Source organism: Salvelinus sp. IW2-2015, linkage group LG16 (assembly GCF_002910315.2).
Source record: "Salvelinus sp. IW2-2015 linkage group LG16, ASM291031v2, whole genome shotgun sequence".
Classification (NCBI taxonomy): domain Eukaryota; kingdom Metazoa; phylum Chordata; class Actinopteri; order Salmoniformes; family Salmonidae; genus Salvelinus; species Salvelinus sp. IW2-2015.
The window spans coordinates 23,588,090-23,613,352 of NC_036856.1; the positions used below are offsets into that span (position 1 = coordinate 23,588,090).

A 25,263-nucleotide genomic window follows, 5' to 3' on the forward strand; every position below is an offset into this window, starting at 1 on the left:
TTTTGTAGTTACCCTTTAATTCAAGTGACAGGCAGCTAGCACTGTCTTTGGTTACCTCGCTTCTGTGAATAAAATCAAATTTTATTGGTCACATACACATGGTTAGCAGATGTTATTGCGAGGGTAGCGAAATGCTTGTACATTTTGCAAGAAATAATACATAAAAAACAAAATACTGCAAAGTTTCCTAAGGACTAGAAGCGAGGCAGCCCTCTCTGTCAGCGCCATCTTGTGTGATCTTGTAGCCACATGAGATTGAGTTTGCAAAACAAATGGCCACTGGAATGATGCAAATAATCATTATATAATTCATCCAGGTAGTCATACGCTACTTTGTAGCTAGTTAACATTTAATTTTGAACATTTTAGGGAAATCCTTTCCATCTACCATAAGACGGTTAGACCTATCAATAGCATCACTATATTTGTCCAGTTCCTTAAATGTTTGAAACTAGGACATTTTAGTTCATATTTTTGGCACCACTACACCACTGCCTAAACTCTAACCCCTACACTTACCCTTTCTTAACACTATTTTTCTTATCTGCATTGTTTGTTAAGGGCTTGTAGACACGTTTCACTGTAACTACACCTGTTGTATTCAGCGCATGTGACAAATACAATTGTATTCGATTTGATACATATAATTAATTTATAAGTCCAAAAATGGATGTAACAACTGCTGATTGTCCCTTTAACATGTTACATTTCAACTTCAATGTGGTAGGGACGTCCCAAGAATTCCGGAAAGCAAGGACCTTTACACTCTGCCAATGAATTATATAAACGCCATTAGACTCTGCACTAAACATTATACATTTGACGATTTGTGTTGCAACTGCAAGTTTCCTGACTTCTATTTGCAGAATTGTTTTTTCGGATTTAATAGACATAATACGAGGTACAAGACACGTTTATCGAAGTCGCTAGTCATTATATAGAACAATGTAACTATAACAGTGTCTTATTATGCTTAACGTAACATAACTTGAAGAATGTGACATACATACCCAGCAGTTCCGACAGACAACACGCACACATTTTTTACTTGAGAAATACTGCACCAAACACCTTAGATGTAAAAGTATACAACTAAAACATCTCTACAAAAACATAAATTAATTACAGATTTCTTGAGTCATCTTAGATTCATTCTGGGATGACTCCAAGACTGAAATCTTGTTTTTCTAATGAGCAACAGAAAAATGCACGTGCCAAATCTGCGTGTTCAGTGGCTCTTTAATTCCTAGAATCCCCAATTGCAGTGTCCCTTTAATAAAGAGAAGGCACGTTCAAATGAAGTCAGACAGACCGCCTCAGTCAGTCCAGCCTATACGCGCCATGCATTAGACTCTGCCCTCAACATTATACATTTGACGATTTGTGTTGCAACATGCAAGTTTCCTGAACTTCTATTTGCAGATTTTTTCCGGGATAATACGAGGTAAGACCACGGTTTTATTCGAAGTCGTACTTTAATAGTAGAACAATGTAACTATAACAGTGTCTTATTATGCGTTATAACGTTAACAATAACTTTGCAAGAATGTGACATACATCCCAGCAGTTCCGACAGACAACACGTCACACATTTTTTACTTGAGAAATACTGCACCAAACACCTTAGATGTAAAAGTATACAACTAAAACATCCTCTACAAAAACATAAATTAATTACAGATTTCTTGAGTCATCTTAGATTCATTCTGGGGATGACTCCAAGACTGAAATCTTGTTTTTCTAATGAGCAACAGAAAAATGCACGTGCCAAATCTGCGTGTTCAGTGGCTCTTTAATCCCAGAATCCCCAATTGCAGTGTCCCTTTAATAAAGAGAAGGCACGTTCAAATGAAGTCAGACAGACCGCCTCAGTCAGTCCAGCCTATACGCGCCATGCATTAGACTCTGCCCTCAACATTATACATTTGACGATTTGTGTTGCAACATGCAAGTTTCCTGAACTTCTATTTGCAGATTTTTTTCGGGATAATACGGTAAGACCACGGTTTTATTCGAAGTCGTACTTTAATAGTAGAACAATGTAACTATAACAGTTCTTATTATGCGTTATAACGTTAACAATAACTTTGCAAGAATGTGACATACATACCCAGCAGTTCCGACAGACAACACGTCACACATTTTTTACTTGAGAAATACTGCACCAAACACCTTAGATGTAAAAGTATACAACTAAAACATCCTCTACAAAAACATAAATTAATTACAGATTTCTTGAGTCATCTTAGATTCATTCTGGGGATGACTCCAAGACTGAAATCTTGTTTTCTAATGAGCAACAGAAAAATGCACGTGCCAAATCTGCGTGTTCAGTGGCTCTTTAATTCCCGAATCCCCAATTGCAGTGTCCCTTTAATAAAGAGAAGGCACGTTCAAATGAAGTCAGACAGACCGCCTCAGTCAGTCCAGCCTATACGCGCCATGCATTAGACTCTGCCCTCAACATTATACATTTGACGATTTGTGTTGCAACATGCAAGTTTCCTGAACTTCTATTTGCAGATTTTTTTCGGGATAATACGAGGTAAGACCACAGTTTTATTCGAAGTCGTACTTTAATAGTAGAACAATGTAACTATAACAGTGTCTTATTATGCGTTATAACGTTAACAAACTTTGCAAGAATGTGACATACATACCCAGCAGTTCCGACAGACAACACGTCACACATTTTTTACTGAGAAATACTGCACCAAACACCTTAGATGTAAAAGTATACAACTAAAACATCCTCTACAAAAACATAAATTAATTACAGATTTCTTGAGTCATCTTAGATTCATTCTGGGGATGACTCCAAGACTGAAACTTGGTTTCTAATGAGCAACAGAAAAATGCACGTGCCAAATCTGCGTGTTCAGTGGCTCTTTAATTCCCAGAATCCCCAATTGCAGTGTCCCTTTAATAAGGAGAAGGCACGTTCAAATGAAGTCAGACAGACCGCCTCAGTCAGTCCAGCCTATACGCGCCATGCATTAGACTCTGCCCTCAACATTATACATTTGACGATTTGTGTTGCAACATGCAAGTTTCCTGAACTTCTATTTGCAGATTTTTTTCGGATAATACGAGGTAAGACCACGGTTTTATTCGAAGTCGTACTTAATAGGAGAACAATGTAACTATAAACAGTGTCTTATTTATGCGTTAAATATAGGTATTGGGTATTAATAAAAATAACTCAAAGACAATAATACTTTTGCCAGAACCCACCATAAAAGGATTGTGAGCCACTACATGTGCGCCGCTATCATTAATTATGGTATTTATTTCAACCTTATATTAAAAAACCAGGAGTTAACGGCTTGACTTGAGGAACAAAAGACTTAGTTGACCCTTGGACCAAGACGATAAATTTTTTTTTTAACGTTAATTTTATATACGCATAATGAAAGACCACTGTTATAGTTACATTTGTGCTACTATTAAAGTACGGACTTCGAATAATAACCGTGGTCTTACCCCTCGATTTATCCCAGAAAATAATCTGCAAAATAGAAGTTTCAGGAAACGTGCATGTTGCAAACACAAATCGTTCAAATGATAATGTTGAGGCGTCGATGCATGGCGCGTATAGGCTGGACTGACTGAGGCGGTCTGTGCTGCTTATTTGAACGTGCCTTCTCCTTATTAACAGGGACACTGCAATTGGGGATTCTGGGGAATTAAAGAGGCCATGAACACGCAGATTTTGGCACGTGCATTTTTCTGTTTGCTCATTAGAAAAATACAAGATTTCAGTCTTGGAGTTCATCCCCAGATGAATCTTAAATGACTTCAAGAGAAATCGTAATTTAATTTAATGTTTTGTAGAGGAATGTTATTAGTTGCTATACTTTTACATCTAAGGTGTTTGGGGCAGTATTTCTCAAGGTTAAAAAAAATGTGTGTAACGTGTTGTCTGTCGGAACTGCTGGGATGTATGTCACATTCTTGCAAAGTTATGTTTAACGTTTATTTAAACGCATATAAGACACTGTTATAGTTTACATTGTTCTACTATTAAAAGTACGACTTCCGAATAAAACTGTGGTCTACCTTCGTATTATCCCGAAAAAATCTTGCAAATAGAAGTCAGGAACTTTGCATGTTTGCCAACCACAAATCCCGTTCAAAAAGTAATGAAATGTTGAGGGCAGTGTCTAAATGCATGGCGGCCGTATAGGCCTGGACTGACTGAGGCGGTCTGTCATGACTTCTTTGAACGTGCCTTCTCTGTATTTAAAGGGGACACTGCAAATTGGGGATTCTGGGAACTTAAAAGGAGCCACTGAACACGCCAGATTCGGCACGTGCATTTTTCTGTTGCTCATTAGAAAAACAAGATTTCAGTTTGGGTCATCCCCAGATATGAATCTTAAAGATGACTCAAGAAAATCTGTAATTATATTTATTTTTTGTAGGAATGTTTTTAGTTGTTATACTTTTACATCTAAGTGTTTGTGAGTATTTCTCAAGTAAAAAATGTGTGACGTTGCTGTCGGAAACTGCTGCGGTATTGTATGTCACATTCTTTGCCAAAGTTATTGTTCAACGTTATAACGCATAATAAGACACTTTATAGTTACTTGTTCTACTATTAAAGTACGACTTCAAAAAACCGGGTCTTACTCGTATATCCCGGAAAAAAAATCTGGCAAATAGAAGTTCAGGGAATTGATGTTGCAACACAAATCGATCAAATGTAGGAATTGTTTGAGGGCCGGTCTATGCATGGCGGCGTATAGGTGGACTGACTGAGGCGGTCTGTCTGGACTTTCATTTGAACGTGCCTTCTCTTTATTAAAGGGACACTGCATTGGGGATTCTGGGGAATTAAAGAGCCACTGAACACGCAGATCTTGGCACGATGCATTTTTTCTTGTTGTCATTAGAAACAAGCAGTTCAGTCTTGGAGTTCATCCCCAGAATGAATCTAAGTTGGACTCAAGAATCTGTAATTAATTTATTTTTATTGTAGAGGATTGTTTTGTTGTATACTGTTACAATCTAGGTGTTTGGGTGCAGTATTTCTTCAAGTAAAAAATGTGTCACACTGTGACGTGTGGTCTGTCGGAACTTTGCTGGGTATGATGTCACATCCTTTGCAAATTATTGTTAACTGTTTAACGCATAATAAAGACACTGCTTATATGACATTGTTCTAGCTATTAGAGTACGGACTTTGTATATAAAACCGTGGTCTTACGAGTTACTCCCGGAAAAAAATCTGCCAAATAAAAGTTCAGGAAACTTGCATCTGTCTGCCAACACAAGATCGTCAAAGTGTATAATGTTGTAGGGCAGAGTCTAATCATGGCGCGTATAGGCTGGGACTCACTGAGGCGGTCTTCTACTGTCATTTGAACGTGGCCTTCTCTTATTAAAGGGAACCACCGGCAATTGGGGATTCTAGGAATTAAGGAGCCACTGAACCGCAGTTTGGCACGTTGCATTTTTCTGGTTGACCTCATTAGAAAAAAACTAAGATTTCAGTCTTGGAGTCATCCCCAGAATGAATTCTAAGATGACTCAAGAAATCTGTAATTAAATTTTATGTTTTTGTTAGAGGATGTTTTTATTGTATACTTTACATCTAAGTGTTGTTTGGTGCAGTATTTTCTCAAGTTAAAATGTGTGACGTGTGGTCTGTCGGAACTGCTGGGTATGTAATGTCACATTCTTTTCAAGTTATATGTTAACGTTTAACGCATAATAAGACACTGTTTAGTTACATTGTTCTACTATTTAAAGTACGACTTCATAAACCACGGTTTTATTCGAAGTCGTACTTTAATAGTAGAACAATGTAACTATAACAGTGTCTTATTATGCGTTATAACGTTAACAATAACTTTGCAAGGATGTGACATACATTTGACGCGCTATCATTTTATTTATGTATTTATTTCACCTTTATTTAACCAGGTAGGCTAGTTGAGAACAAGACTGTGACCTGGCCAAGATAAAGCAAAGCAGTGCGACACAAACAACAACACAGAGTTACACATGGAATAAACAAACATACAGTCAATAATACAATAGAAAAAAGTATATTGTCATTGTCCTGTCTTGCCACAGTACTGTGAACCTCTGCACATTGAAGCATGTGATTGGTCTAGTTATGTAAGGGATCAAGGGGATTGGATGCATGTTTTAAAGATACGCCCCTCAAGATTAGAGCTGAGGTGAATGGAGCGAGAGAATGTTCTCTGCTGAGTTTAGAAAACGAAAAAGTGTAGCGCTGTTTTATTTATGCTTAGTGGCGTCCCGTCATTCAGGACAGGTGTTTTGAGCCCCACCTGTTTAGGCAACTCCAAAATGCAGGTGTTCCAGCCTAGCTCAGTGCTTTCTGTGGAGGAGGGGCAGCCAGCAGAAAATACAGAGCGTAGGCTTTGGTAATCTTCTCTATCTGAGCAGTGATTGGCTCAGTGTTCTGTCACCATAGCTTTGATTGGACTGATACATCATACTTTCAATCTTTCAATCTTAGCTAAATATATATATACAGTATATATATATGTATATTAAAAAAGCTAGACAAGCAGTCATCATCATGAATCACATCGACAATCTACTGGCAACAATGAGTGGTTTTGAATGAATCAGTGGCAAACTGCAAGCATTGCAAAGCAATCGCTGTTTTGCTTCCCCTGCCTGCTATTCGGTGGAGAGGGTATGTGGTCCAAGTCTGGGTTCAAGGATTTAAAACACCTATCTGAAAGGGTCTCTTTTCCAAGCTTATAAGGATAAACATTAACACGCAACACCATGAGACAGAAAAGGTTGAATACATTGGCCATGCTGTCATTCCAGCATGACCTGCCGTGCTCAAAATAACTGGAAACTCGGAACTGGGAAATCTCAGACTTCAGTGAGTTCAAGACAACTGGGAACTCTGGGGGAAAAAACTAGCTCCGACTAGGAAAAAAAGTTTTGAAAAGGTTGAATACTCAGATTTCCAAGTCGGGAACTTGGGCCTCTTTCTAGAGCTTTCTTGAGTTCCCAGTTGTCTTGAAAGCATCATACATCCAGAGAAGGCCAGACTTTGATGACGAAGTTTGATGACAAAATTTTCCCACAAGAAAGACCTCCACTCCATGTTCCTGTTCAAGTGAGCACAGCACAACAAGTCCAAAAATGTCTTGTATGCTGCTGCATAAATTATGTAATATGCCAGGGAGATATGTATACTGTAGCTAAGAAAGTAAGAATAAGTGTATGTTGTGTAGTAAGCTGTTAATAGCCCATGTGCCTCACCCTAATCATTTGATCCCTTTCCCCTCAGAACGTAGCCTACTGCTTTGACTTGGTGGTGCACATGTAGCCTATTGCCTGTTTTAGAGAAATGTCATTATACAATATTGTAAGAGCTTTCTCTGTCTGCCTATATGCCCCCTTTATTCATCATTTGGTTCTGACTTGGTGTACAGGGAGAATATTGTAAGAACAGCCCATGTTCTCAATTCTGTCGCTGTACATTTCAAAAGTGCTGAACAAATAGTTATATTGACCACGTCCATCTGATCTCGTTCATTAATGTCTTAATTGAAATTAGGGATAGCCTCTTATCCGCTCATCGTTCCCTTATGCCATAGTTTGTACATCTCACTTGTTATAGGCATATTGTTATATAGGTCTATTTCATTAGTGTCGTCTTCATGATTTTAGGCAAAGTTGGAAGGATTTCATAGTTTTGCTTACTTTGTGTATTATAATTAGCTCGTGCATTTCTTGACGAGGAGGAGATGCTATATAATGTTGGTGGGTCTGTAACCATGTTTGCCAGTGACAGTCTCTTCAAATTCAAATATTTGTTTTCAACAAAAAGTTCAGTAATAGACCCATGTAATTCCAGTTGATATTGCGAGGGTTGTTTTGTTTGCGCAATGCGCTGTCTGTGTGTCGGTATATTGTATATAAAAGTGGATCCTCATGATTGTATTTTCCTTCCTTTTTAGACCTCATAGGCCTAATAAAATACTTCAAATGGTAGGCTAACCAAGTGTCTCTCTCTCTCGCTCTCTGCGGTGACTTAAAGAGGAGCCAAGGCCTCATGTTGCTGAATTAATCTGAACTAACATCTGTCTCAATTTCTGTCGGTGTCCATTTTGAAAGTGATGAATGAATAGGCCTTACCTCGTCGCAGCTCGTTTGCTTGCACTTGCTTATACTTAAAGCTAAGTGTTAATGATATAAGAATAAACATGAATTTACTGAACATAAACGTAATAATGTTTGTGTATGGTTCAAAAGTCAAAACTAATTTTGCTGTTTTCACATGACCGGGCAGGGGTGCAGCCATGGGTGGGCCTGGGAGGGCATAGGCCCACCCACTTGGCAGCCAGGCCCATCCACTGGGGAACCAGGCTCAGCCAATCAGAATTAGTTAAAAGGGCTTTATTACAGACAGAAATACACCTCCGTTTCATCAGCTGTCCGGGTAACTGGTCTCAGATGATCCTGCAGGTGAAGAAGACGGATGTGGATGTCCTGGGCTGGCGTGGTTACATGTGGTCTGCGGTTGTGAGGCTGGTTGGACGTACTGCCAAATTCTCTAAAATGACGGAGGCAGCTTATGGTATAGAGATGAACATAACATTTTCTGGCAACAGCTCTAGTGGACATTCCTGCAGTCAGCATTTGCACCTGTCAGGTGGATGGATTATCTTGGCAAAGGAGAAATTCTCACTAACAGGGATGTAAACAAATGTATACACAAACTTAGAGAAAAATAAGCTTTTGTGCATATGGAGCATTTCTGGGATTTTTAATTTCAGCTCATGAAAAATGTGATCAACACTTTACATGTTGTGTTTATATTTCTGTTCAGTGTACAATGTTGTCAACAATTTGTTTGCTGTTACTCCAGTCCCTATTGCAGAATGCAGCCTTTTGACAGCATGTACTAAAGTCGATATAATCCACTTGCATTAGTCCCCTCATTTGGTGATTGTCATTTAGGCTGTGACAACGAAAAGGCAGCAGACAGACCTACATACAGCACGTTTTAGCAGGGAAATCTGGTAGAGTGACCTGATTTGTAACTATGAACATTTTTGTCTAACAGATTGTGAACTGAAAAGTGTAAGTTTGATTCTAGAGGAGGGACAATTAATAGAAAAATAATTTGGTTAGGGTGTAAGGGCAGATTTGTCATTTTGTCTTCAAGAAATGTGATTATCTATTTATTTTATTTAGTCTGAGCAGTGGAACAATTCTCATTCTTAATGGGCTAAAATATAGGGTAATTACTGTTCTTGTCAGCAAGAACACTGTTATTCCCCACACTTATTTTATTATTCCATTTCTTCCCAATTTTGCCAGTGTAATGACATATTTGAAATCTAATATGCCTACTTGTGTCTTTGAAAATTAATTATATGAAGCTATGAATTATTGCAGCCATTCATGGCCAGTTTTGAATATGTCATACAAATAAGCTTTGGATATTAAATGGTCCGGGAATCAAATATAATTGTTTATATTTTAGTATTGTGCACATGCTAGGCAGAGATGATAGGGGGACTCACAATTTATAAGCACATATTTTGTCTATGTAGAGTAAGATGATGGCAAGGATCTTCAACTAATAGGCATAAACCACCTGAATATTGATTTTCATTAGATTTGTCTTGAAGGTCAAAAACCACCTGAATATTGATATTCATTAGATTTTTCTTGAAGTTTGGGTGATTTTGAGGAATTATTGTTAGAACATTTTCAAACACCCAGCACTTAGGAAACTTATATAGATCAGGGGTGGCCAACTCTCCTGGAGAGCAAGCAGGATTTTCTTCTAGCCCTATTTTAAAGAGACAGTTCACCCAAATTACAAAATGTTTGTGTCCTTACCTTAAAAGCAGTCGTAGACAGCAATCTATGATTTGTTTACCCACTGCCATCAACCATTATTATTAGTATTTCCTGTGGAGAGCCTTGGTGTAGTGGTGACACTCCCTGGCACGTGTCACATACAACATTCCACTTGAGAACAGGGATCAGTCCCTGCTTCCAACCTTCCCACTGTTTCTAGCATTTGCCTGTCTCCCTATCTTATTTGTCTGGATAAACTGTAAACCACCTTAAAAATATATTTAAAAAAATATTAGCATTCTTTAAATTTCATCCCCCCCAAATCTCAAAGTAACAAAGTCATCGAATTGGGTGTTCATTTAATGCTCAAAAAACCCTGAATACACCTGACCTGTGTTTTAAAATGTTTTTTTAAATTTTATTTCCACCATGTTCATACGCCTAAGCCATGTCAAAATATGTAGAATTGCAGGAAATTAGCTTTAAAACAGTCAAATTTTCCATTTAGGGGTTGTACCAGGGGGCAATGAAATTCACATAGCAAATCTCAATCCAAGCTTTCTTCAAAAAGTTGGCAGCCATGCATCTTTTTGTGGATTTATCAAAGGCCTTTGATTCAGTTGACCATGAATTGTTGCTAGCTAGACTCAGAAACATTGGTCTCAGTGAAGGTTGTGAAACATTGGTTTAGGAACTCTTTCTGACAGAACACAATGTGTACATACTGACAATCACAAGTCTAGCTTTCTTGAGATTAATAGAGGTGTGCCCCAGGGTTCCATTTTAGCTTCTGTGTTGTTCTCAATTTTTATTAATGATTTGGGAAATGTGATGCAACCAGCAAAGTTACATCTATATGCAGATGATACAGTTATATATTCATGTGCTCCTTCTCTGGTTCAGGCTGTTGAAGAGCTCCAGACTGCTTTTCAGTCACAGCCGGCCTACCTTTATGGTCTCAAACTGGTCTTGAATGTACAAAAAACAAAATTCATGACCAGAGCTAAAACTCTGCCAGAGAACGTTAGCATTGTCACATCTGGTGGCTTATCCATTGAAAAAGTGTCATCCTACAAATACCTAGGTATTTGGTTGAATGACAAGTTGTCCTTTAAAGTTCATGTGGATAATCTTGTTACAAAGCTTAAATTGAAATTGGGTTTTTATTTTTGTAATAATGCTTGCTTCCCGCTTATGGCTAGAAAGAAGCTTGTTCAGGCCACTTTTCTCTCTGTAATTGATTATGGTGACTTGTTGTATATGCATTAGAGGTCGACCGATTAATCGGAATGGCCGAAGTTTTCATAACAATCGGCAATCTGTATTTTTGGACACCGATTTTGCCGATTTAAAAAAATATATATATTATAAAAAAATGTACACCTTTATTTAACTAGGCAAGTCAGTTAAGAACACATTCTTATTTTCAATGACGGCCTAGGAACGGCGGGTTAACTGCTTTGTTCAGGGGCAGAACGACAGATTTTTACCTTGTCAGCTCGGGGATTCATTTTTTGCAACCTTCCGGTTACTAGTTCAATGCTCTAACCACCTGCCTTACATTGCACTCCACGAGGAGCCTGCGTGGCAGGCAACCTCCTGAAATGCATGACTTTTGGCGGAACGAGGCTTGAGAATGTATGTTAATCAACACTTTAAAATGTACCGTGCATTTAGAAAGAATTCAGACCCCTTCCCTTTTTCCACATTTTGTTACTTTAGACTTCTTTTTAAATGGATTCAATTATACTTTTTCCTTCAATCTGCACAAAATACCCCATAATGACAAAGCGAAAACAGGTTTTAGAATTTTTAGCAAATGTATTAAAAATAAAAAACAGAAATACCTTATTTATATAAGTATTCAGACCCTTTGCTATGAAACTCGAAATTGAGCTCGGGTGCATCCTGTTTCCATTGATCCTCATTGAGATGTTTCTACAACTTGATTGGAGGCCACCTGTAGTAAATTCAATTGATTGGACATGATTTGGAAAGGCACACACCTGTCTATATAAAGGTCCCACAGTTGACAATGCATGTCAGAGCAAAAACCAAGCCATGAAGTCGAAGGAATTGTCCGTAGAGCTCAGAGACAGGATTGTGTCAAGGCACAGATCTGGGGAAGGATACCAAAAAATGTCTGCAGCATTGAAGGTCCCCAAGAACACAGTGGCCCCCATCATTCTTAAATGGAAGAAGTTTTGAAACACCAAGACTCTTCCTAGACCTGTCCAGGCGGCCAAACTGCAAATTGGGACGAAGGGCCTTGGTCAGGGAGGTGACCAAGAACATGATGGTCACTCTGACAGAGCTACAGAGTTCCTCTGTGGAGATGGGAGAACCTTCCAGAAGGACAACCATCTCTGCAGCACTCCACCAATCAGGCCTTTATGGTAGCGTGGCCAGACGGAAGCCAGTCCTCAGTAATAGGCACATGACAGCCCGCTTGGAGTTTGCCAAAAGACACCTAAAGGACTTTCAGACCATGAAAAACAAGATTCTCTGGTCTGATGAAACCAAGATTGAACTCTTTGGCCTGAATGCCAAGCGTCACATCTGGAGGAAACAATTGCACCTTTCATCACCTGGCCAATACCATCCCTACAGTGAAGCGGTGGCAACATCATGCTTTTGGGGATTTTTTTCAGCGGCAGGGACTGGGAGACTGAGACCTGAAACTAGCTGTGCAGCGACGCTCCCCATCCAACCTGACCGTGCTTCAACAAAGTACTGAGTAAAAGGTCTGAATTCTTATGTATGAAATGACGTGGAAACAATGTTGATTCAACCAGTGTGTGCCCAGTTGGAAACCATACAACGTTATGCACAAGGACTACTTTGATCAATTTTCACAGAACATTTTACTTTAAGAACAGTGCAGATACAAAATTTGGTAACAGAATGACAGCACAAACTGTCATTTTGTTACCAAACTTGGCATCTGCACTGTTCTTCAAGTAAATGTGTACATTGTTACAAGTAGTCCTTGTGCATAGAGTTGTATGGTTTGTTTACCTTTGAAATCATTGGTTTTGTTTGTTGAAGTGAAAAGTCTCAGCATCATTCTGATTCCGTGGAATTGCTCAGTGTCGACTGATAGCGACTCCATGTAGTTGGTGGTAGACTCCGCCTACACAAATCGCAGCTCAACTCAGTATAGATGTATATATGGACCAGAGGAGGCTGGTGGAATGAGCTATAGGAGGATGGGCTCATTGTAATGGCTGGAATGTCAAATGTGGTTTCCATGTGTTTGATACCGTTCCATTGATTCCATTCCAGCCATTACAATGAGCCCGTYCTCCTATAGCTCCTCCCAGCAGCCTCTTTTGATATGGAAGGAGTTGAGATACTCAGCAATGGCTACAGTAGCCTGTGCTGCATGACAGGTAAACAAGCAGCTCACCAGCGACCACACCCACCCCTCTGATTGGAGAGTTTGAATAGATTTAGATCTAGTCTGTATACAGTATTTACTTCCATTTATCCTTCATGAGTTACTGAATCTCCTCTCTACTTCTGTCCTTCCTGTGGAGACAGACAGCATGTATTTTTTGTAGGCTACTAACCCTAATGTTTTGCGTTATACTGTGTCTTTCCCTGCCTCTGCAGACAGACAGACAGACAGACGGTATGTCACGGCGCGTGTGTGTGATTGGAGGGGGAAGTTCAGGTCTGACCAGCATCAAGAGCTGTCTGGACGAGGGTCTGGAGCCCACCTGCTTCGAGAGCAGTGATGACATCGGGGGACTGTGGCGGTTCAAGGTAAGACGGACTGCTGCATCTCAATCAGTGTTCATTTCGTCAACATTGACTATGACGAAAAATATTTGTAATCCTATTTTCCCTGATGAAAACGAATGATGATAATGAGACGGGATGCCATGAATAAAACGATAGCTGTAACAAATGAGCTTTCATTTTAGTTGACGGGGAAAAAATGTGACGATGAGATTTACAAGTGTGACTAATGGACATTCAATATGACATCATCTGTTTTGTCCAACCTTTGTAGAATATTTAATGTTATCCTCTCATTGGCAGAATTAATGTCTTTCATTTACGTGGTCTGTAAGTTGATCTGCCCTGACTCACACACAGCTCCCGGGCGGTCACTTCAGTCACTCGTCAATCTTTTGAGCTGATGCGCAGTGAGGACAATACACTTCAATTGTAACTAACCTAAACTAGAAACAATAATGTTTACTCTCTCTTACTTTCCTTTAGGCTATTTTAGCTTTAATCACATCAGAAGCTCTATTTTCCCATATGCGCTGTTATTCGTCTGTGTTACCGCTATCACAGTCCGCAAATGCTGCAGTTGTTTTTTCATGCTATTTGCTGAATATTAGGAGTATAGTCAGTGCTCTAAATTAACATTTTTAATTGGTAACTTCAAAAATAAAGGAGCACCAGACAAAATTTACTGCAAATGACTGTCCTATCATCCCTAATTGTTATCAGTTGTTACCTTGATGTTGTAGAACACATCACTAGAGTGGGAAAGACATTACAATAAAAACAACTTTGAATAATTTTATTCAAAAGTGCAACTGCAAACATATTTGCATAGGTGACTAGTTTTGGACAAAGTAATATACAAAACAGAACATTGATTGTATTCAAAAGTGCAACAGCAAAGAAATGTATATAGATGATTAAAACAATCTTTATTGTATTTAAAAGTGCAACTGCAAACTGAACTGTTATCCATAACTGCGTTCAGCTAACAGAATAATACAAAACTATGTAGCTAATAATATTTATGTTGTAACAAGGCAACATGCTGACTATGAGCTGATACTTGGATAATGAAATAAATGTTTAGTCGCCTCTCACAATAACAAGTCAATTTCTTTGATCAAGAATCTAGCTATTAAATCAACTTGCTTTTAGGGTTAAGGCTTAGGGTAGATACGTCCCAAGGATCCCGGGTAATACTAACCCTCKTCCCGGATAGTGTTCTCGATGGTGCCAATAATGTTTGCGCAGGACACCTCGTTTCCATATGTCGGGTAGATTTGTAATCCATTATTTTCTGGGAGAGTAACATGGGTCTGAATTTGGTAAAGGCCATCTCCTCTTTGGCAATGCAATAAGCAGTGTTAAATTCAATCTCTAATTCAGTTAGTGATGTTGCTCCCTCCCCTGCCCCGATGCACTTGTCCCTGAACTTGATGTGCTTTTGGCTTAAGTTATATTTTAGCAATGACTCGTGTTTTTGGTTGCTGGACTCAGTAGCAAAATAAGTCTTCCCTGCTACTATTAAAAGGTATTTTAGTCATAAAGGCTAACACTAAAACAAAATCTAAAATAGCTGCCAAAATGAACACTGCTCTAGATACAGTGGCCTCATCTTCTCTCCATCTCCTTGTCTGAATCACTCATAAAAAGTGTGGGGAAATCATTTTCTGACCTTTTACACCTATTCTTCTCTCCATCCTTAGGAGAACCCGGAGGCTGACAGGGCCAGTATCTACCACTCTGTCATCATCAACACCTCCAAGGAGATGATGTGTTTCTCTGACTTTCCCATCCCAGCCCACTTCCCCAACTACATGCACAACTCCCTCATCATGGACTACTTCCGTATGTACGCCGAACACTTCCAACTCACCAAGCACATACGCTTCCAGGTAGGAGCTCAGTTCCTGGTCACAGCAATCATTTATACAGTTTCAAGGTTGTACTCAGGGAGGTGAGGCGTTTAGAACATATGTTACACAACACTGATACAATTGCGTGCGTGCGTGTACTTGTGTGTGTGAGTTAGATCAGAGTCCTCCAGGTGAAGCCAAGACCAGACTTCTCTCGTTCGGGCCAGTGGGATGTGGAGACGGAGAACAAGAAGGGAGAGAAGGAGAAACATATCTTTGATGCTGTGATGATCTGTATAGGACACCACTGTCACCCCAACCTGCCTCTACACGATTTCCCAGGTAGCCTACAACACAGTGACCTCAGATACTAGGCCAATCTCAAATGACACCCACCCTAAGGTATGTCATTTTAGACGTGGCCCCTCTAAGGAATAGGGTTTTATTTTAGACGCAGCAACCCCTAAAGGAATAGGGTTTTATTTTAGAACAGCACCCTAAGGAAGTTTTTTAGACATAGAGGTTTTATTTTAGACTGCAGCCACCTCTTAAGGAATAGGGTTTTATTTTAGACGCAGCACCTCTAAGGAATAGGGTTTATTTTAGACGCAGCACCCCTAAGGAATAGGGTTTATTTTAGACGCAGCACCCCTAAGGAATAGGGTTTTATTTTAGACGCAGCACCCCTAAGGAATAGGGTTTTATTTTAGACGCAGCACCCCTAAGGAATAGGGTTTATTTTAGACGCAGCACCCCTAAGGAATAGGGTTTTATTTTAGACGCAGCACCCTAAGGAATAGGGTTTGTATTTTAGACGCAGCACCTCTAAGGAATAGGGTTTTAATTTTAGACGGCAGCACCTCTAAGGAATAGGGTTTATTTTAGACGCAGCACCCCTAAGGAATAGGGTTTTATTTTAGACGCAGCACCCTAAGGAATAGGGTTTTATTTTAGACGCGCACCCCTAAGGAATAGGGTTTTATTTTAGACGCAGCACCCTAAGGAATAGGGTTTTATTTTAGACGCAGCACCCCTAAGGAATAGGGTTTTATTTTAGACGCGAGCACCCTAAGGAATAGGGTTTTTATTTTAGACGCAGCACCCTAAGAATAGGTTTTATTTTAGACGCAGACCCCTAAGGAATAGGGTTTTATTTTAGACGCAGCACCCTAAGGAATAGGTTTTTATTTAGACGCAGCACCCTAAGGAATAGGGTTTTATTTTAGACGCAGCACCCCTAAGAATAGGTTTATTTTAGACGCAGCACCTCTAAGGAATAGGGTTTATTTTTTAGACGCAGCACCCCTAAGGAATAGGGTTTATTTTAGACGCCAGCACCCCTAAGGAATAGGGTTTTATTTTAGACGCAGCACCCTAAGGAATAGGGTTTTTTAGAGCGCGCACCCCTAAGGAATAGGGTTTTATTTTAGACGCAGCACCCCTAAGGAATAGGGTTTTATTTAGACGCAGCACCCCTAAGGAATAGGGTTTTATTAGACGCAGACCCTAAGAATAGGGTTTTATTTAGACGCAGCACCCTAAGGAATAGGGTTTTATTTTAGACGCAGCACCTCTAAGGAATAGGAGTTTATTTTTAGACGCAGCACACCCTAAGGAATAGGGTTTTATTTTAGACGCAGCACCCCTAAGGAATAGGGTTTATTTTAGACGCAGCACCCCTAAGGAATAGGGTTTTTTTAGACGCAGCACCCCTAGGAATAGGGTTTTATTTTAGACGCAGCACCCCTAAGGAATAGGGTTTTATTTTAGACGCTGCACCCCTAAGGAATAGGGTTTTATTTTAGACGTTGGCACAATACAGAGTGAACCTTGAACTGTGTCCTGTAGATACAATACATGACCAAAAGTATCGTCGAACATCTCATTCCAAAATCATGGCCATTAATATGGAGTTGGCCCCCCCTTCGCTGCTATTCCAGCCTCCACTCTTCAGGGAAGGCTTTCCACTAGATGTTGGAACATTGCTGCAGGGATATGCTTCCATTCAGCCACAACAGCATTAGTGAGGTCGGGCACTGATGTTGGGCGATTAGGCCTGGCTCGGAGTCTGCGTTCCAATTCATCTCAAAGGTGTTCGATGGGGTTGAGTTTAGGGCTCTGTGCAGGCCAGTCAAGTTCTTCCACACCGATCTTGACAAACCATTTCTGTATGGACTTCGCTTTTTGCACAGGGGCATTGTCATGCTGAAACAGGAAAGGGCCTTCCCCAAACTGTTGCCACAAAGTTGGAAGCACAGAATCGTCTAGAACGTCATTGTATACTGTAGCATTAAGATTTCCCTTCACTAGAACTAAGGGACCTAACCCGAACCATGAAAAACAGCCCCAGACCATTATTCCTCCTCCACCAAACTTTACAGTTGGCACTATACATTGAGGCAGGCAGCGTTCTCTTGGCATCTGCCAAACCCATATTCGTCCGTTGGACTGCCAGATGGTGAAGTGTGATTCATCACTCCAGAGAACGCGTTTCCACTGCTCCAGAGTCCGATGGCGGCGAGCTTTACACCACTCCAGCCGACGCTTGACATTGCGTATGGTGATCTTACGTTTGTGTGCGGCTGCTTGGCCATGGAAACTCATTTCATGAAGCTCCCGACGAACAGTTCTTATGCTGACACTGCTTCCAGAGGCAGTTTCGAACTCGCTAGTGAGTTTTGCAACTAAGATCAGATGATTTTTACGTGCTACGCGCTTCAGCACTTGGCTGTTCCATTCTGTGAGCTTGTATGGCCTACCACTTCAGATGAGCTGTTGTTGCTCCTAGACGTTTACACTTCACAATAACAGCACTTACAGTTGACCGGGGCAGCTCAACCAGGGCAGAAATTTGACGAACTGACTTGTTGGAAAGGTGGTATCCTACGACGTTGCCACATTGAAAGTCACTGAGCTCTTCGGTAAGGCTATTCTACTGTCAATGTTTGTCTATGGAGATTGCATGGCTGTGTGCTCGATTTTATACACCTGTCAGCAACGGGTATGGCTGAAATAGCCAAATCCACTAATTTGAAGGGGTGTCCACATACTTTTGTATATATAGTCTATGTCAGCTCCAACCCCGAGTCTGGTCTTATCTCAACTCTATTTTAAGGTTTGTTGATCAAGCAGTCTCATAATAGTGGCTGAAGGGCACTGTGTCGCAGCTTAGTCGTGATAGAGACCAATGCATGGCGGATGATAGGTAGGTTGAAGTCCGATTCAGATTTAAAAGGTATTTATCTGTTGGTTAGAAACACAGTTAATATCAAGTACATGATCACTCTTTACAAAGCGGACAGAACCCATATGTGAAATGTCTTGATTCATTTGCTCTCTGTCTCATTTCAGCCACAGTCTTATCTCGCTTACTGTGCACTTACTACCCCTAGTAGTACTGTACGGGGTGGTCAGTCAGTCAGTGACACAGGCCTGTCTTCCAGGTATCGACACATTCAAGGGCCAGTACTTCCACAGTCGGGATTATAAGACAGCAGAGGAGTGGCGGGGGAAGAGGGTGGTGGTGATCGGCATCGGCAACTCTGGAGGAGACATCGCTGTGGAACTCAGCAGGGTCACCAAACAGGTACAGTAGAACAGCGGGGAGTTAGAATCCTAACGGGTACAACGACCAAGCAAAACGTTTTTACACGCCACCAAGTAGGCCCCAGTCAAACAGGGCATTTTGTAACAATCAGTTCATATTCATATCAAACGGCTTCCTAGAAATGATCAAAACCATTTGAACACACTCACAAAATGTAACCCAATTTGCTGTGTGTAGTGAGGTGGGGCCAATATTGTCATATGCTCAGAGGTACTGAGATAAGATTGCAAACTTGGGCAGAAGACTGAAACAGTAAAACAAGGCAAGTCTGTCTATCCAGTACCATTTTATTATGTCAAATCATCCTCTGACCTCTCTGCCTGTCTTTGCCTCCTCCTCTTCCATGCTCTTCCCCCCACTCTCCCTCTCCAGGTATTCCTCAGTACCAGGCGTGGGGCATGGATCCTCAACCGTGTGGGTCAACAAGGGGTGCCCATTGACTTTGAATTGAACAGGTAGATTGTCTGGAAATCACCTTTTTGYGCCTTACACTTTAAAAACATTACAAATGCAAAATGTCTTCCTCCATCATTACTGATAAGAAATTATTGGACAGATGAAAGAAAGTACTTGGTCATAGATGTCACCCGTTTCAGAAACATGCCTGATCAATGGATTCCACTTGAAGGAGGTTGCGTTCCATCAGTAACATACACTGAGTATACCAAACATTAGGATCACCTTCCTAATATTTTAGTTGCACCCCCCTTGCCCTCAGAACAGCCTCAATTTGTTGGGGCATGGACTCTACAAGGTGTCGAAAGCGTTCCACAGGGATGCTGGCCCATGTTGACTCCAACACTTCCCACAGTTGTGTCAAGTTGGCTGGATGTCCTTTGTGTGGTGGACCATTCTTGATACACATGGGAAACTGTTGAGTGTGAAAAACCCAGTAGTTTTGCAGTTCTTGACACAAACCAGTGCGCCTGGCACCTACTACCATACCCCGTTCAAAGGCACTTACATTTTTTGTCTTGCCCATTCACCCTCTGAATGGCACACACACACAATCCATATCTCAATTGTCTCAAGGCTTAAAAATCCTTCTTTAACCTGTCTCCTCCCTTTCACCTACACTGATTGAAGTGGATTTAACATGATATCAATAAGGGATCATAGCGTTTGCCTATATTCACCTGGTCAGTCTACGTCATCGAAAGAGCAGGTGTTCTTCACGTTTTGTATACTCAGTGTACACTAACATTGCGTTGGTTCTATTTAGAAGGGTGCTAAATATGGCCAAGTCTGTACTGCCCTTTGGCCTGGTCTGCAGACTGAGAGAGAACAAAATCAACCAGAGATTCAACCACAGCCTCTACTCTCTACAGCCCAAACACAGGTAAGAGCACACATACAAAGAAAGAAAAAAAGAAAGAGAACTAAGTATATTTTAAACCTGTTGTGTATGTCCCAGGCTGTTCAGCCAGCACCCTACAGTGAATGATGAGCTGCCCAACCGGATCCTGTCTGGCACAGTGCAGGTCAAACCCAACATCCGCAGGCTTCAGGGGTCCAGCATTGAGTTTGACGACGGAACCGTGGAGGACAACATAGACTTGGTGGTGCGTAACAAGACATAGTCATATATACGCACACCCAAACTCATGCACAGTTGCCACCTTTCACCTGTCCATTACCTCATTTCCAGGTGTTTGCCACTGGCTACAACTTCTCCTTCCCCTTCCTACCGTCCAATATGCTGCCGGTTTCCGGTAACAAGGCCAGTCTGTATAAGTACATGTTCCCTCCGGGGTTAGAGCGTCCCACACTGGCCGTTATAGGGCTGGTGCAGCCGCTTGGAGCCATCATGCCCATCTCTGAAATGCAGGCCCGATGGGCCACCAGGGTCTTCAAAGGTACATCACTGTTATTTTACCAGACATTGGCCCACTTGTTTAACTTCCCGCTCTCGCTTTCTCTCTCTTTGTCTTGCTCCCACAAGCATACCTCTCTGTTCAGAAGGCACTTACAGTTCTTTTTAAAAAACTATCAAAATTACACAACAGTCCCTTTGGTGCACTTATTTTGTCCAGAGCCATGCTGTATATCAGTTGGATTATCTGTTTCACCCACAGGGCTGAATAAGCTTCCCTCAATGGACTGCATGTTGAAGGACATTAAACACAAGGAGGAGACAATTGCCAAGAGGTACTGAGATTGATTTAGTAGATTTGAGGGGACAGGATAAGTTTAAGCAATATAATGATGGCTCCACCTACCTTTTTAATTGGATTTAAGGAAGTTTCCACCATATTGCTTGCACCTTTTTAATAATTGCGCTGGAGGGGATGGCTGCCATTTTACTGGCTCTTAACCAACTGTGCTGTTTTCTTAATTTAAAAAAATTATATTTCCACCCCTTTTTTCTCCCCAATTTCGTGGTATCCAATTGGTAGTAGTTAGTCTTGTCTCATCGCTGCAACTCCCGTAATGACTCGGGAGAGGCGAAGGTCGAGAGCCATGCGTCCTCCGAAACACAACCAAGCCGCACTGCTTCTTGACACAATGCCCATCCAACCCGGAAGCCAGCCGCACCAATGTGTCGGAGGAAACTCCGTACACCTGGCGACCTGGTCAGCATGCACTGCGCCCGGCCCGCCACAGGAGTCGCTAGTCCGCGATGAGACAAGGATATCCCTGCCGGCCAAACCCTCCCTAACCCAGACGACGCTGGGCCAATTGTGCGCTGCCGGCTGCAACAGAGCCTRGACTCGAACCCAGAATCTCTAGTGGCACAGCTAGCACTGCGATGCAGTGCCTTAGACCACTGCGCCACTTGAGAGGTCCCAACTGTGCTATTTTGTTTGTTTTTTCGCATTGTTTAAACTTATTTTGTACATAATGTTGCTGCTACCGTCTCTTATGACCGAAAAGAGCTTCTGGACATCAGAACAGCAATTACTCACCTCGAACTGGATGAAGATATTTTCTTTAACGAGTCCGACGCAAAGGATATACTGCTTTGTCAAGACAAGGCACAAATCCCCGTCATCAGCGTGAAGAAAAGATGGAGAAAAAAGGAGGAGGATGGCGGAGTGCATAGTAAGAATTTGCTGACGAGAAGGTAAACCACCACTACTCCCTGTATTATTGACCAATGTGCAATCATTGATTACCGCCCCGTAGCACTCACTCACAAACTGGACGATCTACGATTAAGACTATTCTACCAATGGGACATTAAAAACTGTAATATCTTATGTTTCACTGAGACGTGGCTGAACGACAACACGGATAATATAGAGCTGGCTGGCTTCTCCGTGCATCGGCAGGACAGAGCAGTTACGTCTGTTAAGACGAGGGACAGGGGTGTGTGTCTATTTGTCAATAACTGCTGGTGCTCGATGTCTAATATTAAAGAAGTCTCGATGTATTGCTCGCCTGAGGTAGAATACCTCATGATAAGCTGTGGACCACACTATCTACCAAGAGTTCTCATCTATATTATTCATAGCCATCTATTTACCACCACAAACCGATGCTGGCACTAAGACAGGACTCAGCGAGCTGTATAAGGCCATAAGAAAACAAGAAAATGCACATCCACAAGCGGCGCTCCTAGTGGCGGGGGACTTTAATGCAGACAAACGTAAATCCATTTTACCTCATTTCTACCGGCATGTCACATGTGCAGCCAGTGGGGAAAAAAACTCTAGACCACCTTTACTGCACACACAGAGATGCATACAAAGCTCTCCCTCGCCCTCCATTTGGCAAATCTGACCATAATTCTCTCCTCCTGATTCCTGCTTACAAGCAAAAACTAACGCGGGAAGTACCAGTGATGAGCTCAGTACGGAAGTGGTCAGATGACGCGGATGCTACGCTACAGGACTGTTTTGCTAGCACAGACTGGAATATATTCAGAGATTCATCCCGCTATGCCCTCCAACAAACCATCAAACAGGCAGTGTCAATACAAGACTAAGATTGAATCCTATTACACCGGCTCTGACGCTCGTCGGATGTGGCAGGGCTTGAAATATCTTACGGAAAAACAAAGGGAAACCCAGCCGCGAGCTGCTCTGTGACGCGAGCCTACCAGACGAGCAAAATGCCTTTTAGGCTCGCTTTGAGGCAAGCAACACTGAAGCATACATGAGAGCACCAGCTGTACCGGACGACTGTGTGCTCACACTCTTTTTTTWAAATTTATTTTACCTTAATTTAACTAGGCAAGTCAGTTAAGAACAAAAAAATCTTATTTTCAATGACGACCTAGGAACAGTGGGTTAACTGCCTTGTTCAGGAGCAGAACGACAGATTTTTACCTTGTCAGTTCGGGGATTCCATCTTGCAACCATCCGGTTACTAGTCCAACGCTCGAACCACTAGGCTACCTGCCGCCCCAGCCGCTCTCCGTAGCCGATTTGAGCAAGACAACATTCACCGCGAGGCCAGACGGATTACCAGGACGTGTACTCAAAGCATGCACGGACCAACTGGCAAGTGTCTTCACTTACATTTTCAACCTCTCCCTGACCGAGTCTGTAATATCTACATGTTGCAAACAGACCACCATAGTCCCTATGCCCAAGAAAGCGAAGGTAACCTGCCTAAATGATTACCGCCCCGTAGCACTCACGTTGGTAGCCATGAAGTGCTTTCAAAGGCTGGTCATGGCTCACATCAACACCATCATGCCGGAAACCCTAGACCCACTTGTTCTGTCTGCTACTGCACGGCAAGCAGTACCGGAGCACCAAGTCTAGGACCAAAAATCTCCTTAACAGCTTATATCCCCAAACCATAAGACTGTTAAAGTTAATCAAATGGCCACCCTGACTATTTACATTGTTTTTACACTTCTGCTACTCGCTGTCTATCTATGCATAGTCACATGTGACAAATAAAATTTGATTTGATTAGATATCCTGCTCCTTCAGATCTGCAAAATACCGAGGGGGGCCTATGGGTTGTTTTTGGGCAGGGCCTAACTCTCCTGTCTCAGGTATGTGACCTCCCAGAGACACACCATCCAGGTGGACTACATTGACTACATGGACCAGATAGCTTACCAGGTGGGGGTGCGTCCCAGCCTCCTAGGGCTGTTGCTGCGGGATCCTGGTGTGTGGCTGTGTGTGCTGCTGGGGCCATGCACCCCGTACCAGTACCGTCTGAGAGGGCCGGGACAGTGGAACGGGGCCCGACAGGTAGGAATGGGCCTACAGTGTATTAATACAAAAATATACTGCTGATAATGTTGTGTTTTCTGGTATCGATACAATCAGATGAAATTCAGAACTAACTATTAATGTGTTTATATTCTCCCTATTTAAATGAATAGTCTTCGATACTGGCCTAAGTATTACTTGGGACATTAGAGAAACTGAAACATCTACCTCTCCCTCCAGGCCATCCTGACTACGTGGGATCGGATGGCAGGAGCCCTGAAGACCAGGCCCTCGGACATCCCTGAGCCCAAGCATAGTTCCCTGACCCTGACCCTAACCGTGGGGGCTGCTGCCCTGGCTCTGGGATACTACTGGAACATACACAACCACCCATCCCTCCTCATCGCCCTGGACCCCACCACCTGGCAGGACAAGATCAAACCATACCTGCCAGTGTTGTGGTAACCCATCAGGGATCAAACCCAGGCTGTGACTGGGTGTTAGCCCAGTCATGTTAGCCCACTGTGCTAAATTCTCAGCCATTCCACCTATTTATTCAATTCCAGTACAAGTACACCTAAACCAGCTGTACTAGTGGTGGTATAGAACAAATATGTTTAAGGACTGAGGGTCCCAGAGTACTAGGTATTGTAACACTGGTTTGGTTGACTAATGCCCATTAGCCCACTGAGCTAAAGCCAAGGAGGTCACCTCCATTACACCAGGACAGTGACCTGAAACAAACTCATAATCCAGATGAGTTATTAACCAGAAATACAATAGCAGGCAGCAATCACTAACCTGACTGTCTGTTAATTAATCTGCCAGGTCATCTTTGTGAAAGATGAGTTCTACCAACTAATCAGGGAACACAAATGATGTTAATATGAATCTCTCATAACCAATAATTCACAGAATGGATGCACAGAATTGGAAATAATACACTAATATTGCATTATTCACAGTATGGTGCCTGTTCTCATAATTGCTGGGATTCGATTTTACTTGATGCCACAGTGCTGATCAGATATATTGTAATGTCATTTATTTTGTTCTATAACCTTGTTTTCTAAATAGCAAAATTATTTAAGGAGAGTGGTGTAATACATTTTTGCCTTGATGTTTG

At 41.7% G+C, this 25,263-nt stretch overlaps 1 protein-coding gene across 4 annotated transcripts; it reads left to right on the forward strand.

Annotated features, from left to right (window-relative positions):
- The first annotated feature begins 2,395 nt into the window (after positions 1-2,395).
- LOC111975533 (flavin-containing monooxygenase 5) lies at positions 2,396-25,263 on the forward strand. Of its 4 annotated transcripts, none has more exons than XM_024003851.2 (12): positions 2,396-2,545; positions 13,436-13,584; positions 15,267-15,455; positions 15,593-15,758; positions 18,860-19,002; positions 19,396-19,478; positions 20,246-20,362; positions 20,438-20,585; positions 20,672-20,879; positions 21,099-21,171; positions 23,975-24,176; positions 24,378-25,263. In XM_024003851.2, exons 2-12 carry the CDS (start codon positions 13,453-13,455, stop codon positions 24,600-24,602), a joined length of 1,686 nt encoding a protein of 561 aa, XP_023859619.1. In that variant the 5' UTR covers positions 2,396-2,545; positions 13,436-13,452; the 3' UTR covers positions 24,603-25,263. The 4 variants fall into 4 exon arrangements, with proteins under 4 accessions (XP_023859619.1, XP_070303715.1, XP_023859621.1 ...); XM_070447614.1 differs by having other exon boundaries at positions 20,249-20,362; XM_024003853.2 differs by having other exon boundaries at positions 2,477-2,545; positions 13,432-13,584.

Bases quoted from the DNA above. Each gene is read 5' to 3' on its own strand.
- LOC111975533 (XM_024003851.2), top strand. From the start codon at position 13,453: ATGTCACGGCGCGTGTGTGTGATTGGAGGGGGAAGTTCAGGTCTGACC. The intron at 15,456-15,592 runs GTAGGAGCTCAG...TGTGTGAGTTAG, and splicing joins CCAAGCACATACGCTTCCAG to ATCAGAGTCCTCCAGGTGAA. The intron at 21,172-23,974 runs GTACTGAGATTG...CTCCTGTCTCAG, and splicing joins GAGGAGACAATTGCCAAGAG to GTATGTGACCTCCCAGAGAC.